General features: G+C 35.5%; 1 protein-coding gene across 1 annotated transcript; it reads right to left on the bottom strand.

Moving 5' to 3' along the window:
* Positions 1-9,013: 9,013 nt before the first annotated feature.
* On the bottom strand, positions 9,014-14,990 carry LOC112057969 (gustatory receptor for sugar taste 64f-like). The gene is made up of 6 exons (XM_052891560.1): positions 14,891-14,990; positions 12,256-12,400; positions 11,455-11,526; positions 10,339-10,501; positions 9,179-9,268; positions 9,014-9,064 (listed from the first exon to the last, which is right to left on the bottom strand). Exons 1-6 carry the CDS (start codon positions 14,988-14,990, stop codon positions 9,014-9,016), a joined length of 621 nt encoding a protein of 206 aa, XP_052747520.1.
* Positions 14,991-19,314: the final 4,324 nt, after the last annotated feature.

Genomic DNA, 19,314 nt, shown 5'->3' with positions numbered 1-19,314 from the left:
TAAGTAAACAACGTCAAAGTATATAATGATTTATTTATTTTTGCTATCATCTGCGAAAAGTCGACGAACCCATGCGACAACGTCACCCAGGTCCAACAAAATACTCTCTACGTACGTTTCACCCCGAAACCGGAGCATCCTCAGGAGATGTTGACTCTACAACGTGCAATTGCAATTGCAACGTCGACTTTTTGCGGATGATAGCAAAATAAATAAATCATTATATAATCATGATGAACTTCCGCAAAGTAACGCCTGCTTCTATCCAATATTTAAACGTCAAAGTAATTATAATAGTTATGAAAATACAGACTACAGATCAGCAAAATCGACGCTATGAATCTCCGACACATGAAAGTCAAGTATAATTCAAGGAACTACCACTGATGTGAAAATACAAATACAGTAAAATTTAATAAAAAAAAATGAAACATGTATATGTTTACCAAAAATCATAACAATATTTAACTTTTTTTATTTTTTAATAAATAAGAAACTTGTAAAAATAATAAATTCACATTTCTCAAACAGCATAACAAATAATTTATTGCTGCTCAAGTCGTTAAACTGCATACGATCGAAATAAATATTTTTACTACGTATTTGATACTAACCATCAAAAACTTGACTACGTTTGCGGAATTTGAACAAAACATATTATTTACTATTGTAATAAAACTGAACAGATTTTCCGATTGTTTAAATAAATAATCATTGTATAAATAATTTTTCATTTTCAGAAAGTACCAATTTACTTGCAGTTTTAATATAAACACTTTTTTTTAATTTAACTAATTGTACTTACAATGTTTTTTTTTTACAATTATATTTACTTGAAAATTGTGTGCACGCCTAAATTGTGTGTTTTGACGGCCTCACGGTGTATTTACAAGACGGAGGTCCTGGGTTCTATTCTCAGCGGAACCGATTGAAGTTTCCTTAAGTGGTCCAGATCTGGCTGGTGGAAGAATTACGTTGCCTCACTACGTCTCTGCCTCTTTTCCTCGCTACTTCTCATGCCACTGGTCGAGTGCCACTTTAAATGTGACCAATAATCCCGTATTCCTTACATTTAGTCGGAAATCCTGTGTATAGAATAGAGTGCGACGACAGTCCAGCGGGCGGGATTTGAACCCATAGCCTCTCGGTATTGAGTCTACCGTGGAGCTATTGATGCTTCTTAAAATAAAACAAACCGAAGTAAAAAAATACAACATTACTCCAATAAACATGGCCTCGCGGAGAAAATGGGATTTTAGTTGTATTAACTGTTAAATGCAGGATCGAGGTCCTAGGGGTACTCGGCTCCGTTTACAGATAAACGTAATGTAAGGACCACTTAATAATTTATTTATTTTTTGTCTCATACGATATTTATTTTTATTTCAAAATGCAAAATTCAAAATTCATTTATTTCAAGTAGGCTCAGTTTACAAGCACTTTCGATACGTCAGTTGACTATTTTTAAAGATTCTACCAACGGTTCTTCTTTTTTTTATTTCTTATTATTCTTTTATTTATTTCTTTATTTTTTACCTTTTTGATGTCGAAACTGTCTTCAAGTAATCCCGTGGTTAGCCTATGAGGCTTTAAGAATTGAGCTTTTCTTTCTTTAAAAAATTCTCCGCTAAAAACTCAGTAATTTGCGCCACTCTGTCTTCAAATTATTTGGGATGCGTTTAAAATTAAGTCATGCCTTATAGCATTTCTTACTCGTATTAAAAAGATTTAGAGTGTTTATCCAGCCTCTGTATTATTTACTAGTAGACGTCTCCGCGGTTTCACCCGCGTGGTTCCCGTTCCCGTAGGAATATGGGGATAAAATATAGCCTATAGCCTTCCTCGATAAATGGGCTATCTAACACTGAAAGAATTTTTCAAATCGGATGACAATACACAAATACTAAATGGTAATTTACCAAACAAACGCTTATTTTTTTGAAAATTAGAAAAGCTAAATCGAATTTGAAATAAGTAAAGAACGTCAAAAGTAATTATAATAGTTATGAAAATACTGACTACAGATCAGCAAAATCGACGCTATGAATCTCCGACACATGAAAGTCAAGTATAATTTGTTTATAATTTGGCCTCAAGGAACTAGGCCACTGATGTGAAAATACAAATACAGTAAAATTTAATAAAAATGAAAGATGTATATGTTTACCAAAAATTATAACAATAACTTTTTTTATTTTTAATAAATAAGAAACTTGTAAAAATAATAATTTCACATTTCTCAAACAGCGTAACAAATAATTTATTGCTGCTCAAGTCGTTAAACTGCATACGATCGAAATAAATATTTTTACTACGTATTTGATACTAACCATCAAAAACTTGACTACGTTTGCGGAATTTGAACAAAACATATTATTTACTATTGTAATAAAACTGAACAGATTTACCGATTGTTTAAATAAATAATCATTTGTGTTACAGAAGGTGGGAGAAGTAAAATAATATTTTCACTGTACACAAATTTATTCGATAACAATTTCAGCATAGCTTCCGCTATAATGTTAATATTACACGCTGATGGTAGTATATGAATGAATCTGCTAAACAACCCTCTATTTTATAATATTTGCAAAGATAGTGTCTACTGTTGGTAGCACGAATATGTTAACAATACAAGTACGTTTTAATAATAGTTCCGGAGTATTATTATACAAACCAAACGTTATAATTCTATCTAAAACACATTAATAATTAAAAGATATTTATAACGATCGTAAAATAATATTAAAATATCGAAACACAAAGTTGAGAAATTGAATACAAACTAAATCATAACGTGACGTCATAGTTGTCAAGAGTAAAATAACCAATGATGAATTTATATCATGTAAAATAAATAATTATATTTATATCATTATAAATTAATATAATATATATAATAATAATTAATAATAACCTCTCCACTGTTCGGATTGATAATCATAGTTACTTAATTAAATTTAACTATAATAACCGGAAGTCATAAAAGTATGAAATGAAATGACGCTACTATACGCTAGGCGGCGACACTTATCTATACGAAATAGGCGGGAAGTAGGAACTATTTGTAACATTTGTATAAATAATTTTTAATTTTCAGAAAGAGTGCCAATTTACCTGCAGTTTTAATATAAACACTTTTTTTTTAATTTAACTAATTGTACTTACAATGAAATTTTTTATTTTACTATATTTACTTGAAAATTGTGTGCACGCCTAAATTGTGTGAATTGACGGCCTCACGGTGTATTTACAAGACGGAGGTCCTGGGTTCTATTCTCAGCTGAACCGATTGAGGTTTCCTTAAGTGGTCCAGATCTGGCTGGTGGAAGGCTTAGTTAGTCCGCTTCCATCTTAGATTGCATCATCACTTACCATCAGCCCTCCTAGCCAAGTGGCATCTCTTTCTACGATCGCTAACGCATCGAAAACTTAAAAGATGTATGGTAATGCTATAGACAGGTCACGTGATCTAGGTCTGTCATTCCCATACATTTTTCTAGTTTTCGAAGCGTTAGCGATCGTAGAAAGAGAATCGACGTGCCATTTTGTTAGGGGGGCTGATGAGATTGTAGTCAAGGACTAACTTATAAATAATAAAAAACTTACCCTTAGTAGAAGCAGAGACTGACAATTTCTAAGCTATTATATAAATTGACAATGGTCTTGCTATCATAATAATTATATTTCGATTCGAAATATCGATAACAACTAATAAATATAATCATGATTGTTCATTATTATATTGAAAAGATCTATAAATAGTTTATCACCTATAACCGGTACATACCTAGTAGTTAATAACTGATAATAATCTTCTATTCTCTAAGGTAAAGTTTGTTTTAGAAGTCACTGACTCCAGTTTGATTGCTTCTCATGACTTTAAATGAACTAACTTAATTTATATGTCATTATATGATTGTAATAAGATTATTGAACTGTAATAAACTTAATTATAATTTTAATATTATTATGATGTATCTACTAAATTACTCGAGATGTAGCCCAGTGGATATGACCTCTGCCACCGATTCCGGAGGGTTTGGGTTCAGATCCGGTCCAGGGCCTATACAACTTTTCAGTTGTGTGCGTTCTAAGAAATTAAATATCAAAATGGTGGTCTCAAACGATGAAGAAAAAACATCGTGAGGAAACCTGCATACCAGAGAATTTCCTTAATTCTCTGCGTGTTGTGAAGTCTGCCAATCCGCATTGGGCCAGCGTTATGGACTATTTGCCTCACCCCTCTCATTCTGAAGGGACTCGAGCTCAAGAGTGAGCCGAATACGAGTTAATAATGATGATGATGACTAAATTACACGCGACACCACTAATTTAAGTGTTTTGAAGTAAAAGTGTATTTTAATTTGTCGGAAACTGTACTTTATGAAAGGTTCTTCTAATATATCTTCTGTATCCCTAACTTAGATTCCTTAGATAAAATTTCAAAATTAATGTTTTTGTAGCAACAACGTGAAAACGTAACTAATAACTAAACATACAAAAGGAAACTCATTTTAAAATTTTTAATAATTTTATATGTTGGCTAGATGTCTCGCCTGGTGTCAGAAGGTCTCAGTTATTGCAGAAAGGATCAGTCCACGAAATGCAGTCAGTGTTCTCGCTACGAGTTACGTTGCCTCACTACGTCTCTGCCTCTTTTCCTCGCTACTTCTCATGCCACTGGTCGAGTGCCACTTTAAATGTGACCAATAATCCCGTATTCCTTACATTTAGTCGGAAATCCTGTGTATAGAATAGAGTGCGACGATAGTCCAGCGGGCGGGATTCGAACCCATAACCTCTCGATAAGTCTACCGTGGAGCCATTGATGCTTTTTAAAATAAAGCAAACCAAAGTAAAAAAATACAACATTACTCCAATAAACATGACCTCGCGGAGAAAATGGGATTTTAGTTGTATTAACTGTTAAATGCAGGATCGAGGTCCTAGGGGTACTCAGCTCCGTTTACAGATAAACGTAACGTAAGGAGCACTTGATAATATTTCGTATTTTTTTTCTCATACGATGTTTAGATTTCTTTCTTTCGTCTCGAATGATCAAGTTTTAAAAAGAGCCAATTGTAACCGAAGCCTCATGACAACCATTAAGAGGAGGAAAATCGCATTTTTTGGGCATCTGCAACGGGGATCCCTCTATGAGTTTCCTAGGTTGATCCTAGAAGGTAAGATACCCGGAAAACGTGCTCCAGGAAGACAGCGGAGAAAGTGGATAGATGATGTCAAAGAGTGGACCAAGTTAACATATACACAGCTTAAAAATACTGCAAAAGACCGGAAGAGTTTTCTACACATGACCGCCAAACTTCAGCTGGAAGAAGGCACCTAATGATGATTTTTTACGTTTTTGATGTAGAAACTGCCTTCAATTAATCCCGTTGTTAGCCTATGTGTCTTTGTATTAGATCCTGGGTTCGAGTTTTGGGTCAGGCAAGAAAAAAATCGAGCTTTTCTTTCTTCAAGAAATTCTCCGCAAAAAAACGTATTAATTTGCGCCGCCCTGTTTTCAATATAGTTGAAATGAGTATGAGTGTTTTTCCAGCTTCTATATTATTTTTTAATAACAATGTTGTTATCGTCAAATCAAAATTGAATAAGCACATTGTACGCAAGAGCATTGCACCATAGACTGCCCCATTGGCATAACCTAAACCAGTCTGTTTGTTAATTACAAATAGGCTCTGAAACTACTGGCCCGAGTTTAAAAAAAAATATCACCAATAGAAAACTACATTATAAGCTTTTACTTTTTTAAGTAACATAGGCTTTATTTTATCCCCGTATTCCGCTGATAATGAGAATTACGTGCAATTATAGTTACCTGTAAGGAAGGGTTAGCCTATAAAATAAAATTAAGATCGATCCGACGTCATGTAAGCGGTCTATAAGACAATAGAGCACGTTCATCGTAAAACGGAGCAATTTACTAAATGTCACCGTCGAGGCCCAAGTCCCGAGTCCCGAGCAATCTAAGAAAACAGTCTCGATGCAAACTGCTACATTAAACCGGAGGTGGAGTTTTATTGGCGATGTTACGCGAATCATAAGAAAGGCTTAGACTTCAGGAAATGAAAATAAATAAATTAATTAAACAAATAAAAAAACCTGACTGCATAAATTATACAAAAATTGAAAAGAAAAAAACAAGCTCAGTCCAGAAGTGTAGAAAGCAATTAAAAAACAGTCGGGACCTATTATATTGAATAGAATGATTTTCGTCTACATTTTTTTACAGGTCCCGACTGTTTTATTAATCAATATATTTAATTTAGTATATTTTGGGTGTTATATAACTTCACTTCATAAACCTCGCACCTTATAGTCATCCGCCTCGTGTATTTTGTTTAGACAATTAATAAATAACGTTTTTCTAATTATAGTTTTTTTTAACATGGCTATGATATACCATTTTGAATTCCTCACAAAAAGCCCTTGATTTTGATACCCATGTTGCAATAGTAAAAAAAAAATATTTATTTTTCGTCTCGAGTCTATAGCGTCTCACAGTCGTCTTGTTGTTTTTTTTTAATTTCACCTATCTAAGAACGCTTGGGTTATTAAGACAAATCTAATTATATCTTAATTACGTAAATCCGTCCAGCTGTTTGGAAGATATGAGGTAATAAAGAATATTACATACATAGATACATACATACAAATATACATACAAGATACGCGCGAAAAACATAACCCTTCTTGCAGTCGGGTAAAAAGGTGAAAATATTATATTCAAGTCTACCTATGTTAACTATTTCTGTTGTACCGCTGCATTGCCGAGTTTCGCCCTGAACTCCGAAGAGTATGATTGCCAGCGTTACTCTCTACATAGCCCCTGGCAATCATCCCCTTCATAAGCATAGCCTGATAATAACTCTTTATTTATAACTAGCGGACTACCGCGACTTCGTCCGCGTGGAATTTAGTTTTTCACAAATCCCTCGGGAACCATGGATTTTCCGGGATAAAAAGTAGCCTATTGTGTTAATTCAGAGTAAAATCCATTCCTATTCCAAATTTTAGCCAAATCGCTGCAGTAGTAGCAGTGTTAAAGAGTAACAAACATCCAAACATACATCCGAACATCCATACAAAGTACAAACTTTCGCGTTATAATATTAGTAGGATAATAGGTACGAAGGTAAGTAATTGGTAATGCTTGCGACGGTTTTTCACTTACCAATCTGATGCTGGCTGATGCTAGACACTGTTAATTCTGTTTTTAATTTAGGGGTCATCATCATGGTGATGAAGACCCCTAAATTAACAAACCATATTTGGCTGTTCAGTACGAATCTCCTCTCAGAATGAGAGGGTTAATAGTCCACCACGCTGGCCAATGCGGATTGTCAGATACGTAGGGAATTACGATATGGAGGTTTCCTCATGATGTTTTTCCACATTTTGAGACACACGATATTCAGTTTCTTAAAATGCATATAACTGAAAAGTTGGAGGTGCATGCCCCGGACCGGATTCAAACCTACGCCCTCCGAATCGTAGTTTTTTTTTTATTATTTACAAGGTAGCCCTTGACTACAATCTCACTTGATGGTAAGTGATGATGCAATCTGAGATGGAAGCGGGCTAACTTGGTAGGAGTAGTATGAAAATCCACACCTCATTCGGTTTCTACACGACATCGTACCGGAACGCTAAATCGCTCGGCGGTAAAAGAGTTCATATCATTCATATCCACTAGGCTATCACGGCTCCCTGTATTTTTAGGGGTACATAACCCTAAAACTGTTTTGTCCAAAGTCGGCAAATTATTTGTGTACTCTTCGTTCCTCTCTTACTTGAGCTCCATTAACATCCTAATCACTTAACTAATAGATGGTCGTTTCCACTTACAGCAGACACTGTAATTTGTCTTGAGGGCAATGAACGTCAGGGCTTGTAATGTATATGAGCCAGACACGTTGTAAATTCTCTATCTGCATCTCTTATGTATTTATAGTAGGGGAACCGAACAAGGGAGTTTTGCAGTTACTTGAGTGAGTCAACTGGACATGAAGGACTATATCTTGCACGTTGTTGAGTACCTCTGCCAAGTATGAGCCCTTATTACGTTTAGGGCAACCAATAGAACTTCAACTTCATAAATACTCAACCAGCACGTCAGTTTTGGCTAAAGTAGGTTAGTTATATAGCTCAAAGATTTTCATTTCGAACATCAACAATTTGAGCGTAGCGTAATGGAATGGGAGGGTTCCAAAATATCACAATAAAACCCTTATTTTTCAGTTCTCTAGCCACGACGAGAGTGGTTATTTTTTTACTTATTATGAAGGAAATAATCACTAATATTTTTTAACAATTTCAGTTAGCCGAAGTAGTAAAACTCGCCTTAAAAAGTCTGTTGTATTTTTCCCACCGCATAAAGTGAAATGTATTTAACCATTTAAACCTATCATCTTATCTACCAAATGTAATCGGTCAACCATGACGCTTTAGTAACTGCAAATTTAGTATCCTTGGCTCCCCTACTATTACAGTAATGTTTGCAATAATAACCGATCTTGATGCGTCTCATGTTATATTTATTGCTTCAAGAACCTTAAAGGCAATGAACTTCTATACCATTAACATATACATAATAATTCAATATATTAGCAACCGCCTTAAATTATTAGGTATACTCTAAGCCTTGTAAATCCAGAAATAGTTTTCATATAATTTTTTGTTTGAGTTTTTGTCGTAAAAGCCCGCCTAAGGGTCGCAATCAAGGTGGTTTACCACCTTTATTGCGAACAACGGCATTCTGTTAGCAAGTTTCGTGAAGTGCTTAGCAAATGCTGTAGTGTAGTGTTTTTAACCGACTTCAAAAAAAGGAGGAGGTTTCTCAATCCGACCGTATATATTCTTAGACCGTTTATATTTTTAGTTTCAGTTAAAAGTGAGAATAAAATGGGATAATTGGAGTTAGTTTTTTATTTAGTGACATAATTGTAATAAATAAATGTATTTTATAATTACAACTTTAGATGTTGGTTTACTCAAACTGCAATAAAACTAGCTCGTAAGTGACAATAGTTCCGACAACCTGAAACATACATATATATTAACAGTTTTAATATGAAAAAAGTGTGTGTTAGAATTTATATCTAAAAAAGTCAGATTTAACTTGAAAAACACTAGTTTAAGCAAACTAACTTACTGATAAAAGAAGATCTTTAGTTACATAGAAGAAATTGTGTCCAGTCAGAGCCACTGTACTCCCGTGTATTTGTTGAATGAATCTTTGAACCTGCACAAGATAAACAAGTGAGAACCTACAACGGTAACGTCACGGTAACGTCACGGTCACGTCACGGTCACGTCACGGTCACGTCACGGTCACGTCACGGTCACGGAAAGGTAGAAGTGTAACTTATAAATAGGTTGAATAATATGATAAACAAAGGATCATCATCATCATCATCAGAGGCAGTAATCGGACTTCTTTATGGCCCTTTCAACCTTAATTAGACGAGGATTGGGTGCTTTGATAAACCTCACTGCTGCAAAATTATGTAAAGAAAAGAAAGGGAAATGCCAAACGGCCCATACAATTTCGGCCCCGGAAACCCAGGTATAGCCCCGTATAAAAGTATATGGAGATAATAATGTGATGTATAATAAGGATCTAGTTAAATAATTTGCTTAAGTATGTTTCTTGAAGAAAAATAATTTTTTTTTTATCACTTTTCTAGGACAATGTTCGCTGATGTGTACCAAAGTGGCGAATTAACATTTGAAGCTGTATTATTTTTTTCTTCTGTGTGTATTTTACTGTCGTAAAACGTTGTGGCAAACATTTTTTGATAAAATAAATGATTTCATTATTAAAGTAGAATTATCAAGATTTTTTTAGATATACCTAAGTACTTACACGGTGGTTAAGGTAGGCCTGGGCTGGGGGTGACCATTCCACTTTTTTTCACCCATTCACATTCACACATTTCACACACAAATTCACTAACTGGATTCTAAAGTATGTAAAAGGTCAACAAAAAAAATGGTTTTTAAGAACAGTTATAAAAACTTTCATGTCCATTTTATAAAACCAGAGGATCGAAAAAAATGTAAAAATTAAAAAAAAAATTTTAACCGACGACAATTGGCTGGTTGTGATCATTTTATGACTTTATGGGCCGGTTTCACCATCTTCTGTTGAATGTTATATAGCCTGAACGTTTTGCTACCGTCCTACTTTATTTTAAATTACAATTACAAAGACAAAACTCGTGAATAAGCTAGCAGACACATCAGAAGGTGGAGAAACCGGTCCTAAGACTTCAAATTATTCAGATCTGTATTACCCTGACTACTTCTAACCTCAATACCACAGGTAGGTGAAGGCACATTGTAGAGAACCGGGACGGCGACCAAGGACTCGGAGTGGATTCTTGCTGCAATAAGGGCGAGACCTAGCGCGCGTAGGATGAGAAACATCACCGAATATACTGAGAACGTTGCGTATATGTAGGGGTAAATTGACCTGGAAACCAATATATCTATATATATAAATGTAAATATATATGATGTTATCGAACATATACATAGGTGGAAATGACCTCTGCCTACGACTCCGGAGGGTGTGGGTTCGAATCCGGTTCGGGGTATGTACTTCCAACTTTTCAGTTGTGTGCATTTTAAGAAATTAAATATCACGTGCCCTAATCGGTGAAGGAAAACATCGTGAGGAAACCTGCATACCAGAGAATTTTCTTAATTTTCTGCGTGTGTGAAGTCTGCCAATCCGCATTCGGCCAGCGTGGTGGACTAAGACCTAACCCCTCTCATTATGAGAGAAGACTCGAGCTCAGCAGTGAGTCGAACATGGGTTGATAACGACGAATAAAAAACTACTTTTACAAATCCTGCGGTAACCATGGATGTTCCCGTAATAAAGAGTAGCCTATCTGTTAATACAAGGTATATTCTATCTACATTTAAAAAATGTGGTAAATCAATTCAGTACGAGTAGTTGCGGTGTGAAGAAGTAACAATTAAACATATTCACACACAAAATTTTAGCTGATACAAAACGCAAACTTAAAAGCAACCGTGAACGTTATCGAAGCCTTTTTTTATGTATACTCATTGTCAATCCATATTCGGCTCACTGTTGAGCTCAAGTCTCCTCTCAGAATGAGAGGGGACTTGAGCTCAACAAGTGGCCAATAGTCCACCACGCTGGCCCAATGCGGATTGGCAGACTTCACACACGCAGAGAATTATAAAAATTCTCTGGTATGCCTGTTTCCTCACGATGTTTTTCCTTCACCGTTTGAGACATGTGATATTTAATTTCTTAAAATACACACAACTGAAAAGTTGGAGGTGCATGCCCCGGACCGAATTCGAACCTTCACCCTCCGGAATTGTAGGTAGAGGTCATATCCATTAGACCATCACGGCGTTCCCACGGCACTCATTATGTATACTAACCCTGACGAATTATTGGAAACTAATAAATTGTCGTAGTAGTAACGACTTTGGCATGTTCCTCGAATGCCATTTCTGCAAACAAAGAAACACAAATTTAACAGAATTTCACTGATGTTGTCATACCTTGAGACCTGGAAGAATTTTTCAAATCGGACCAGTAGTTCTTGAGATTTGCGCGTTCAAATAAAACAAACAAGCAAACTCTTTTGCTATAAAATATTAGTATAGATTTTCTCTTATTTATTTATTGTTCTTTTTTTAATTTTTATCAATGATAACAAAATACAAAACACTATTAAAAATTAATAAAAAAAAAATCAACTGTGGAAAATTTAAGTGTCCAAGCAACCGGTGAACGGTCAGGATTCCAGAGTGAGGAACCTTCAGTATCCGACCCTTGATCTAGCAGAAGCGAAAGCTTCTTAAGGTGTTGGTCGAAGCTTTTCGCTATATGATCTGTATAACGGAAACGACTATCAAAACAATAACAATAGGCTAATTGACACTTTTTTTTTAAATTATCTTAAATTGATCTTTCTAGCTCTACTCGTTTGAAAAAAAATATCATATTTTTTGAGACGTGATTGCATTTTCATTTTTAAATATTAATTTGATAATACGAGCCAAAACGCTTGCGACCATGATGATATTTTGATAAAAATATTAGATAGTACTTAGTTTGACATTTAGTACATCAAGTAACAGTGTGACGTCACAAAAAAGACGACAGCGTTTTTGTTGTTCGGAAAATTTATTAAAATACATGATTTTTTAATTAAATTTTATAAATATATAACTTACGCTAAAAGATACGAAAGTTGCAAACACACAAACAGGAGATTGCTTGCGAAAGATATCAATGTAATACAGTTGATGACGTCATCAAAGCGGCGGACCAATCGCGAGGCGTTGTTGTAGTCCTCTCGCAGTTTCCTCCAATAGCTTGCTGGTAAATACTGAAATATACAGACTATTCAAAAGTAGACTAATGATATAATATTATCTTTACATACATATAAATAAAATGGAAGTGTCCGTCTGTGATTTAAAGATATTCTATATTTTCTCAAGTGATTATAGTGATTTACACGATAGTAAAACACAATCTTTAAATTTTTGTCTATCTGTCTGTTTGTCCGGGCTAGTCTCTGAAACGACAGGACCGATTTATAAAAACATAGCAGCCCGCTCCGGCTTCGCACGGGTATCACACCAATATTATAAAGGCGAAAATTTGTGTGTATGTTTGTTCCTCCTTTAAGCTGTGGCAACTGAAGCGATTTAGCTGAAATTTGGAATGGAAATAAATTTCACTCTGAATTAAGACATTGGCTTCATCCCGGAAAAATCCATCGTTCCCGTGGGCTTTGTGAAAAACTGAATATCACGTGGAAGAAGTTGCGGACGTTCGCTAGTAATATATAAAGGTCACTCATCACGGAATCTCGAAAACCAATTGACGTAGAAAGATGAAATTTGGCAGGCAGGTAGTTTATAGTTAGTTAACATCTGCTAAGTATGGATTTTGCAAGAGGGCCGGATTAAGGAGGTCTAACGGCGGATGAATTCGCAGGCGAACGTTAGTAAGAGTACAAAAACTGAGTTTTACAGCCTTTGCTTCTATGTAGGCTAGCACAGTAGGCAATTGTACGATTGAGAAGGCCTTAGAAACCCGCTTTCTGATAAAGCCGTTTCGACGACCTCCGTGGCGCAGTGGTATGCGCGGTGGATTTACAAGACGGAGGTTCTGGGTTCGATCCCCGGCTGGGCAGACTGAGATTTTCTTAATTTGTCCAGGTCTGGCTGGTGGGAGGCTTTGGCCGTGGCTAGTTACCACCCTACCGGCAAAGACGTACCGCCAAGCGATTTAGCGTTCCGGTACGATGCCGTGTAGAAACCGAAAAGGGGTGCGGATTTTCATTCTCCTCCGAACAAGTTAGCCCGCTTCCATCTTAGACTGCATTATCACTTACCATCAGGTGAGATTGTAGTCAAGGGCTAACTTGTAAAGAAAAAATAATAAAAAAAAGCCACCGTGATATAAACTTCATTGTCAAACAGTCCTATCATAGCTCTGGCCATCAAAATCTCGTAGTTTAGTATTATTTAATACAGGTACTTACTTCTCCATCCTTTGACAGAATAACTTTATTTATCTGTTTTAGTATTGACGAAAGGTAGAGACTTATGCATATGATAAATAGGTGTACGTAACTCGCTATTATCGTGACTATGAAATTCTGGACCTGTATTCAGAATAATAACAAAAGTCATTAAAATTGGTTATGGTTATAACCTACTAGTAGTACGAGTCAAGTTATTATAGTCATTATAGTCAGTTATGATCAAGGTCAGTTATGATTATAGTTATTATAGTCAGTTATGATCAAGAATTACACAATAAAACATAATTGCACAAAATCACTAACGCGACTAGCAGCGTGACGGTGTTTACGCTACCTAACAAAGAACTAGACTCAAATCATATCAATCGCGTTACAAATTCCTTCTTTTTATAATAATATTAATAATAATGAATGTACTGCACCAGTTTATAATACAGTACACACATCATTGCAACTTTACGTACCGTAAAATAAATTCCAACAGCTGTAGAAAATGGTACGTCCTGCTCGGAGATAAAGTACAAGTTTATGAATAGAAACGGTTTGAACACATCAGTACCGTTTGACACACATTCTACAATGTACGTCCATTTTAATGATAAAGACAATCCGTGATCTACTGTAAAAGAAAGAAAATAATCATCATTATTATCATCCGAGTGGACAGCCACTGGTTTACCTAGTGGAGCTTCAATCAACATTGTAGCGCTGGCTCGCCATTCCAGCACCTCGGGTACGTTTACATCAATATATGTACACGCTATAATATATGTACACATACATGGTTTGCGATGTGCTTGAGCTCTGTCGGTAACTTTAATTCATCTGGGAATCTCCTTAATTCTGACTCGATCACGCAGAGATACTCCGAGCATAGCTCGCTCACTTTATTGCAAATTTAGTGAATCTGAGCCTCCATTTGAAACATAATATTATAGTTAGCGACCTACTCGGTTTTATGGGTCAATTCAACACCATCTATTCGAAGACTCCAAAAAAAAATTAAACATCAAGCAATCCGACGGATGTTGGGGTCTCAAGGTGCTAGAATGGCGAACCCGCACCGAAAAGCGCAGTGTTGATCGACCCCCCCACTAGATGGACCGAGGACATCAAGCGGGTTGCAGGGAGCCGCTGGATGCTGACGGCTCGATACAGTGATGTTTGGAAGTCTATACAAGAGTCCATCGACTAATAATGATGATGATGATGATGATGATGATGGTGATGATGATGATGATGATGATGATGATGATGATGATGATGAAAGCCCAATCGCTATGACCAAGCAAGGCCAAGTAAATACTTACCAAATGCAAGACCAAGTAAAACGATGACGGCAAAATTACATTTGCGTTTAATATTCTGATCTATATATTCATTGAGATTCGCAATTTCGAGTTCCTTCATCAGATTATTCCATTTGATAGTCAGCCTCAGGAAGAAAATGCTCGATATCAAAGTTGTCAAATAGAAAAAAAAGTATGCTGAAAGTATTCGAATGATAGTTAATTAAAATAACAATGTCCTACTCTCCACATCATACAAAAGTGAAGCCAATAATAATACACTATATTACTAAAAAAAAAAAATTTGCTGTGATAGCCTAGTGGGTTTGACCTCTGCCTCCAATTCCGGAGGGTGTGGGTTCGAATCCGATCCGGGGCATGCGCCTCCAACTTTTCAGTTGTGTGCATTTTAAGAAATTAAATATCACGTGCCTCAAACGGTGAAGGAAAACATCGTGAGGAAACCTGCATACCAGAGAATTTTCTTAATTCTCTGCGTGTGTGAAGTCTGCCAATCCGCATTGGGCCAGCGTGGTGGACTATTGGCCTAACCCCTCTCATTCTAAGAGGAGACTCGAGCTCAGCAGTGAGCCGAATATAGGTTTATAACGACGATATTACAAAAATACACTTGTAAACCAATATAAACTCACAAAACACACAAACACTCATCAAATCTACACACTAATACATACAGTCACACATTTTTTTGTTAAAATAACCAATACAGATATGAAATTATGTAACTTTGAATGAATATGAATATTACGAAATTATTTAATTACGTCACAATTACTGTTAATATTGTTAGAACTACAAACTCACTAGGTGCGGGGATAGGGCCTTGTGTCTTGCAACACAGGTTTTGTACCCAGTTCGAGCTCCAGTCCCCACATTATCACATATTCAAATTATAACCTAACACAGTTATATTGTTGTACATATCATAATATGGAGAAAATAAACAAAATTTCATTTCATTTGATAATGCTGGTCGATTGGTCAGTGCGTCGTGCAATAACTGTTGATTTTACAGTTCCTCATGACGATAATCTAATGAAAACAGAATTCGAAAAAATACTGAGGCTTTGCTCACTATATGTTATTTTATATACGGATTATAGGCATGTGGAGTGTTGAGTCAGCTATTATCATTATTTCTTTTTAATGCTACTTATTATTATTTTTTTACTAAGCCATGATAGCCCAGTGGATATGATCTCTGTCTACAATATAAAAGGCGTAAGTTCAAATCAAGTCCGAGACATGCTTCCCTAACTTTGCAGTTATATACATGTTAAAAACTTTAATATCACGTGTCTCAAACGGTGAAGACCGTTGACGGTGACTTAAGCCGGATTTAGATTTGTCTGACGTGACGTGTCGTGACGCATCAGAACAGAATCCGTATGATTCATTTTGTATGGCTTGCAAACTTATGTCACAACACTTATGTGTTGTGACATGTCGTGATGGCTTCTGAAGCATCGCATACCAAATGTAACCGATTCTGTTTTGATGCGTCACGTGACGGCACGTCAGACAAATGTAAATCAGCCTAGAGGTGAACGACATCATAAGGAAACCTTCATATCTGAGAATTTTCTTAATTCTCTACGTGTGTGAAGTCAGCCAATCCGCATTACGCCAGCGTGATAGAGTAATCTGAGTGGAGACTCCTGATCGACAGTAAGCTGAATATATATTGAATATTAGCATATTCATTTCATATAGGTTAGATATTATTTTTTATTGATTTCCGGTAGGTACTTACCAAGTTTGTTAATTGTTATAGTAGTTGATAATAAATTAATATAACAAAGGATGGTCGCCGCCAGTTGAAAAATACTCATGAATATGCAGTTTGCATACCTCCACGAAAATATAGGCCATCTATTTACATGACAAAAAATAATTATAACTAAAATCTGGCTAAAGATTGAATTCTTGTAAATAGTGTATCAACACTATTTATTGTTAGGTAACCGATTTATTAACCGTGTCATAATTTTTAATCTGGATTTGATATTTTTTTTAATTCAGTTCAGTCTAATTTTAATTGGATTGTTTTGGATAATTTCCAGCATAGTTTCCCAATTCCTTAGATTTTTTTAAATAGCTGCATCAAGCTATATTTTCTCAGACGTAAATAAAAATCGATTTTGACAAACATACAGATCAATAGACAAATCAAATTAAAGCTCTATTGAGGTCTGTTTTTATTATGTATTACAAATATTACCGCGTAGTTTCCATTCCCGTGAGAATAAGTACATATGTATAAAATATTGATAGCCTATGATAGTCACAAATAACGTGGTTTTTTACTAGTAAAAGAATATTCAAAATAAAAAAAAGTAAATCTACGAGTACATACAAAAAATATTTGTAATTTTTTACAAGTCAGTCCTTGACTACAATATCACCTGATGGTAAGTGATGATGCAGCCTAAGATGGAAGCGGGCTGACTTGTTAAGAGAAGGATGAAAATCCACACCCCTTTCGGTTTCTACTCGGCATCGTACTGGAACGCTAAATCGCTTGGCGGTACGTCATTGCCGGTAGGGTGGTAACTAGCCACGGCCGAAGCCTCTTAGCAGCCAAAAGTTAAGTTTGATAAAAGATGACAAGCAAATAAATATTTAGTTTTTACGTACCTCGCATTACATTTTTTTTTCTGTCCAATAGGAAAAATCCCGATGATTTGAGCAACAAGAATCAAATATTTCGTTGCAGCATCAAATGCTTCTTTCTGAGTATTATAATGAGCTCTTTTTTTGAAAACTCTTCGAAATAGTGTATTAACTAAAATAAATAATACAAGGTCAGATAAATAAATACACACAAAACGTAAGTCGCATTCATACAAGAAAAATAGTGTTTAATAATATATTATTGAGTGCCTTGATAGAACAGTGGAAATGACCGCTGTCTCCGATTCCGGAGGGTGTAGGTTCGGATCCGGTCTGGGGCATGCACCTTCAACTTTTCAGCTGTTCACCGTTTGAGACACGTGAAATTTAATTTCTTAAAATGCACTTAAGAAATTAAATTTCACGTGTCTCAAACGGTGAAGGAAAACATCGTGAGGAAACCTGCATACCAGAGAATTTTCTGAATTCTCTGCGTGTGTGATGTCTGCCAATCCGGATTGGGCCAACGTGGTGGACTATTGGCCTAACCCCTCTCATTCTGTGGGGAGACTTGAGCTCAGCAGTGAGCCGAATATGGGTTGATAACGACGAATATATTATTAATAAGTCGTAACCGTAACACACTGTATTTCAAAAAGACAAAAAATCCCGCCGTTTATATTTTTTCTTTTTGTCATGCTGTATCATTTTTTGACTGAACATTATGTGATATTTTTTCATAATGTTTATATTGTTCGTTTAATTGTAGAATCATAAATGAATTGTACTCACATTTCAAGTTATCCCCGTAAGGTTTATGACTTTTATTATTTTTGCCACTGAAATAAATAAATATCATATTTCTGTCAATTAAATAAATATATAATCTATTAATATTCATAGGTATGTTGTTGTTTTTGTAAGTAAAGTGACAAAATGTATTTGGTGAGAGACGAATATATTCCATGGATTCACCGTGCGGGTGCCGGTTCTCCCTGCCTAGCCAAATTTGGTAAGTTCCTATTAGATCATTTGGATACTCGTTCTAGTATAGAACTAGCTGCAATTCTAGAGAGGCCAAGGTCTTTAAGCAAGTTATGCAGATATTTTGCTGGTAATCCTCGCACCTACTTCTACGGCGTACAGACTAACTACATAGCCATTAATAGGTACTTCATTTGTTAGGTCATAATATTTATTCACTTTTATATTGTTGTCCTTCGAAATGTTAGTCTCCCACGGTACAGTAAGCTCTACAAGTATTATTCGCTTGTTTGTCTGAACAAGACGTAAGAATAATAAGAAAATACATAAGAGTAATTTACGTAATACGATTTGAGGAGTCATCATTCCATCTAAGTGTATCCATTTAGTCAAGCAACATGTTTTAACACAACGTTAGGATGAAACATCATTTTCCTATTAATGAGCTTTTACATCGCTAATTACGCATTCGTTCAGCTAAATTATTTTACATACCGTAGGAATACGTACAGTTAAGTCATCGTTTCATCTTAAGTACAGGTTTCATTAATCAATAGAATTTGTGAACAGTGAAAAATAGGTTTATTTTCCTAATTTCAGCTTAAATAAATGTTTAATTATATCCTCTCGCCTGTGTAAACGCCATATTGCGCAAATCCCTACTATGTGTCGCTTCCCGCGGGAGAATCGGGTGAACCGCCCGTGGGTACTAAGTAAGTTACCAATTTCTTATAAGTTGTGTATTGGAGCTATATAAACTAATTTATTGGTGGAAATCACTATTAAACAAACTAATTTTAAAAAATAAACGTAATTAGTACTTAGTA

Source organism: Bicyclus anynana, chromosome 4 (assembly GCF_947172395.1).
Source record: "Bicyclus anynana chromosome 4, ilBicAnyn1.1, whole genome shotgun sequence".
In the NCBI taxonomy this organism is placed as follows: Eukaryota; Metazoa; Arthropoda; class Insecta; order Lepidoptera; family Nymphalidae; genus Bicyclus; species Bicyclus anynana.
This window is presented reverse-complemented; position numbering and strand designations above follow the sequence as displayed.

Coding starts and splice junctions, on each gene's coding strand:
- LOC112057969 (XM_052891560.1), bottom strand. CDS start 14,990: ATGAAGGAACTCGAAATTGCGAATCTCAATGAATATATAGATCAGAAT. Junction 12,401..14,890: donor TTTACTTGGTCTTGCATTTG/GTAAGTATTTAC, acceptor AGTATTTACCAG/CAAGCTATTGGAGGAAACTG. Junction 9,065..9,178: donor CTAAAGATCTTCTTTTATCA/GTAAGTTAGTTT, acceptor TGTATGTTTCAG/GTTGTCGGAACTATTGTCAC.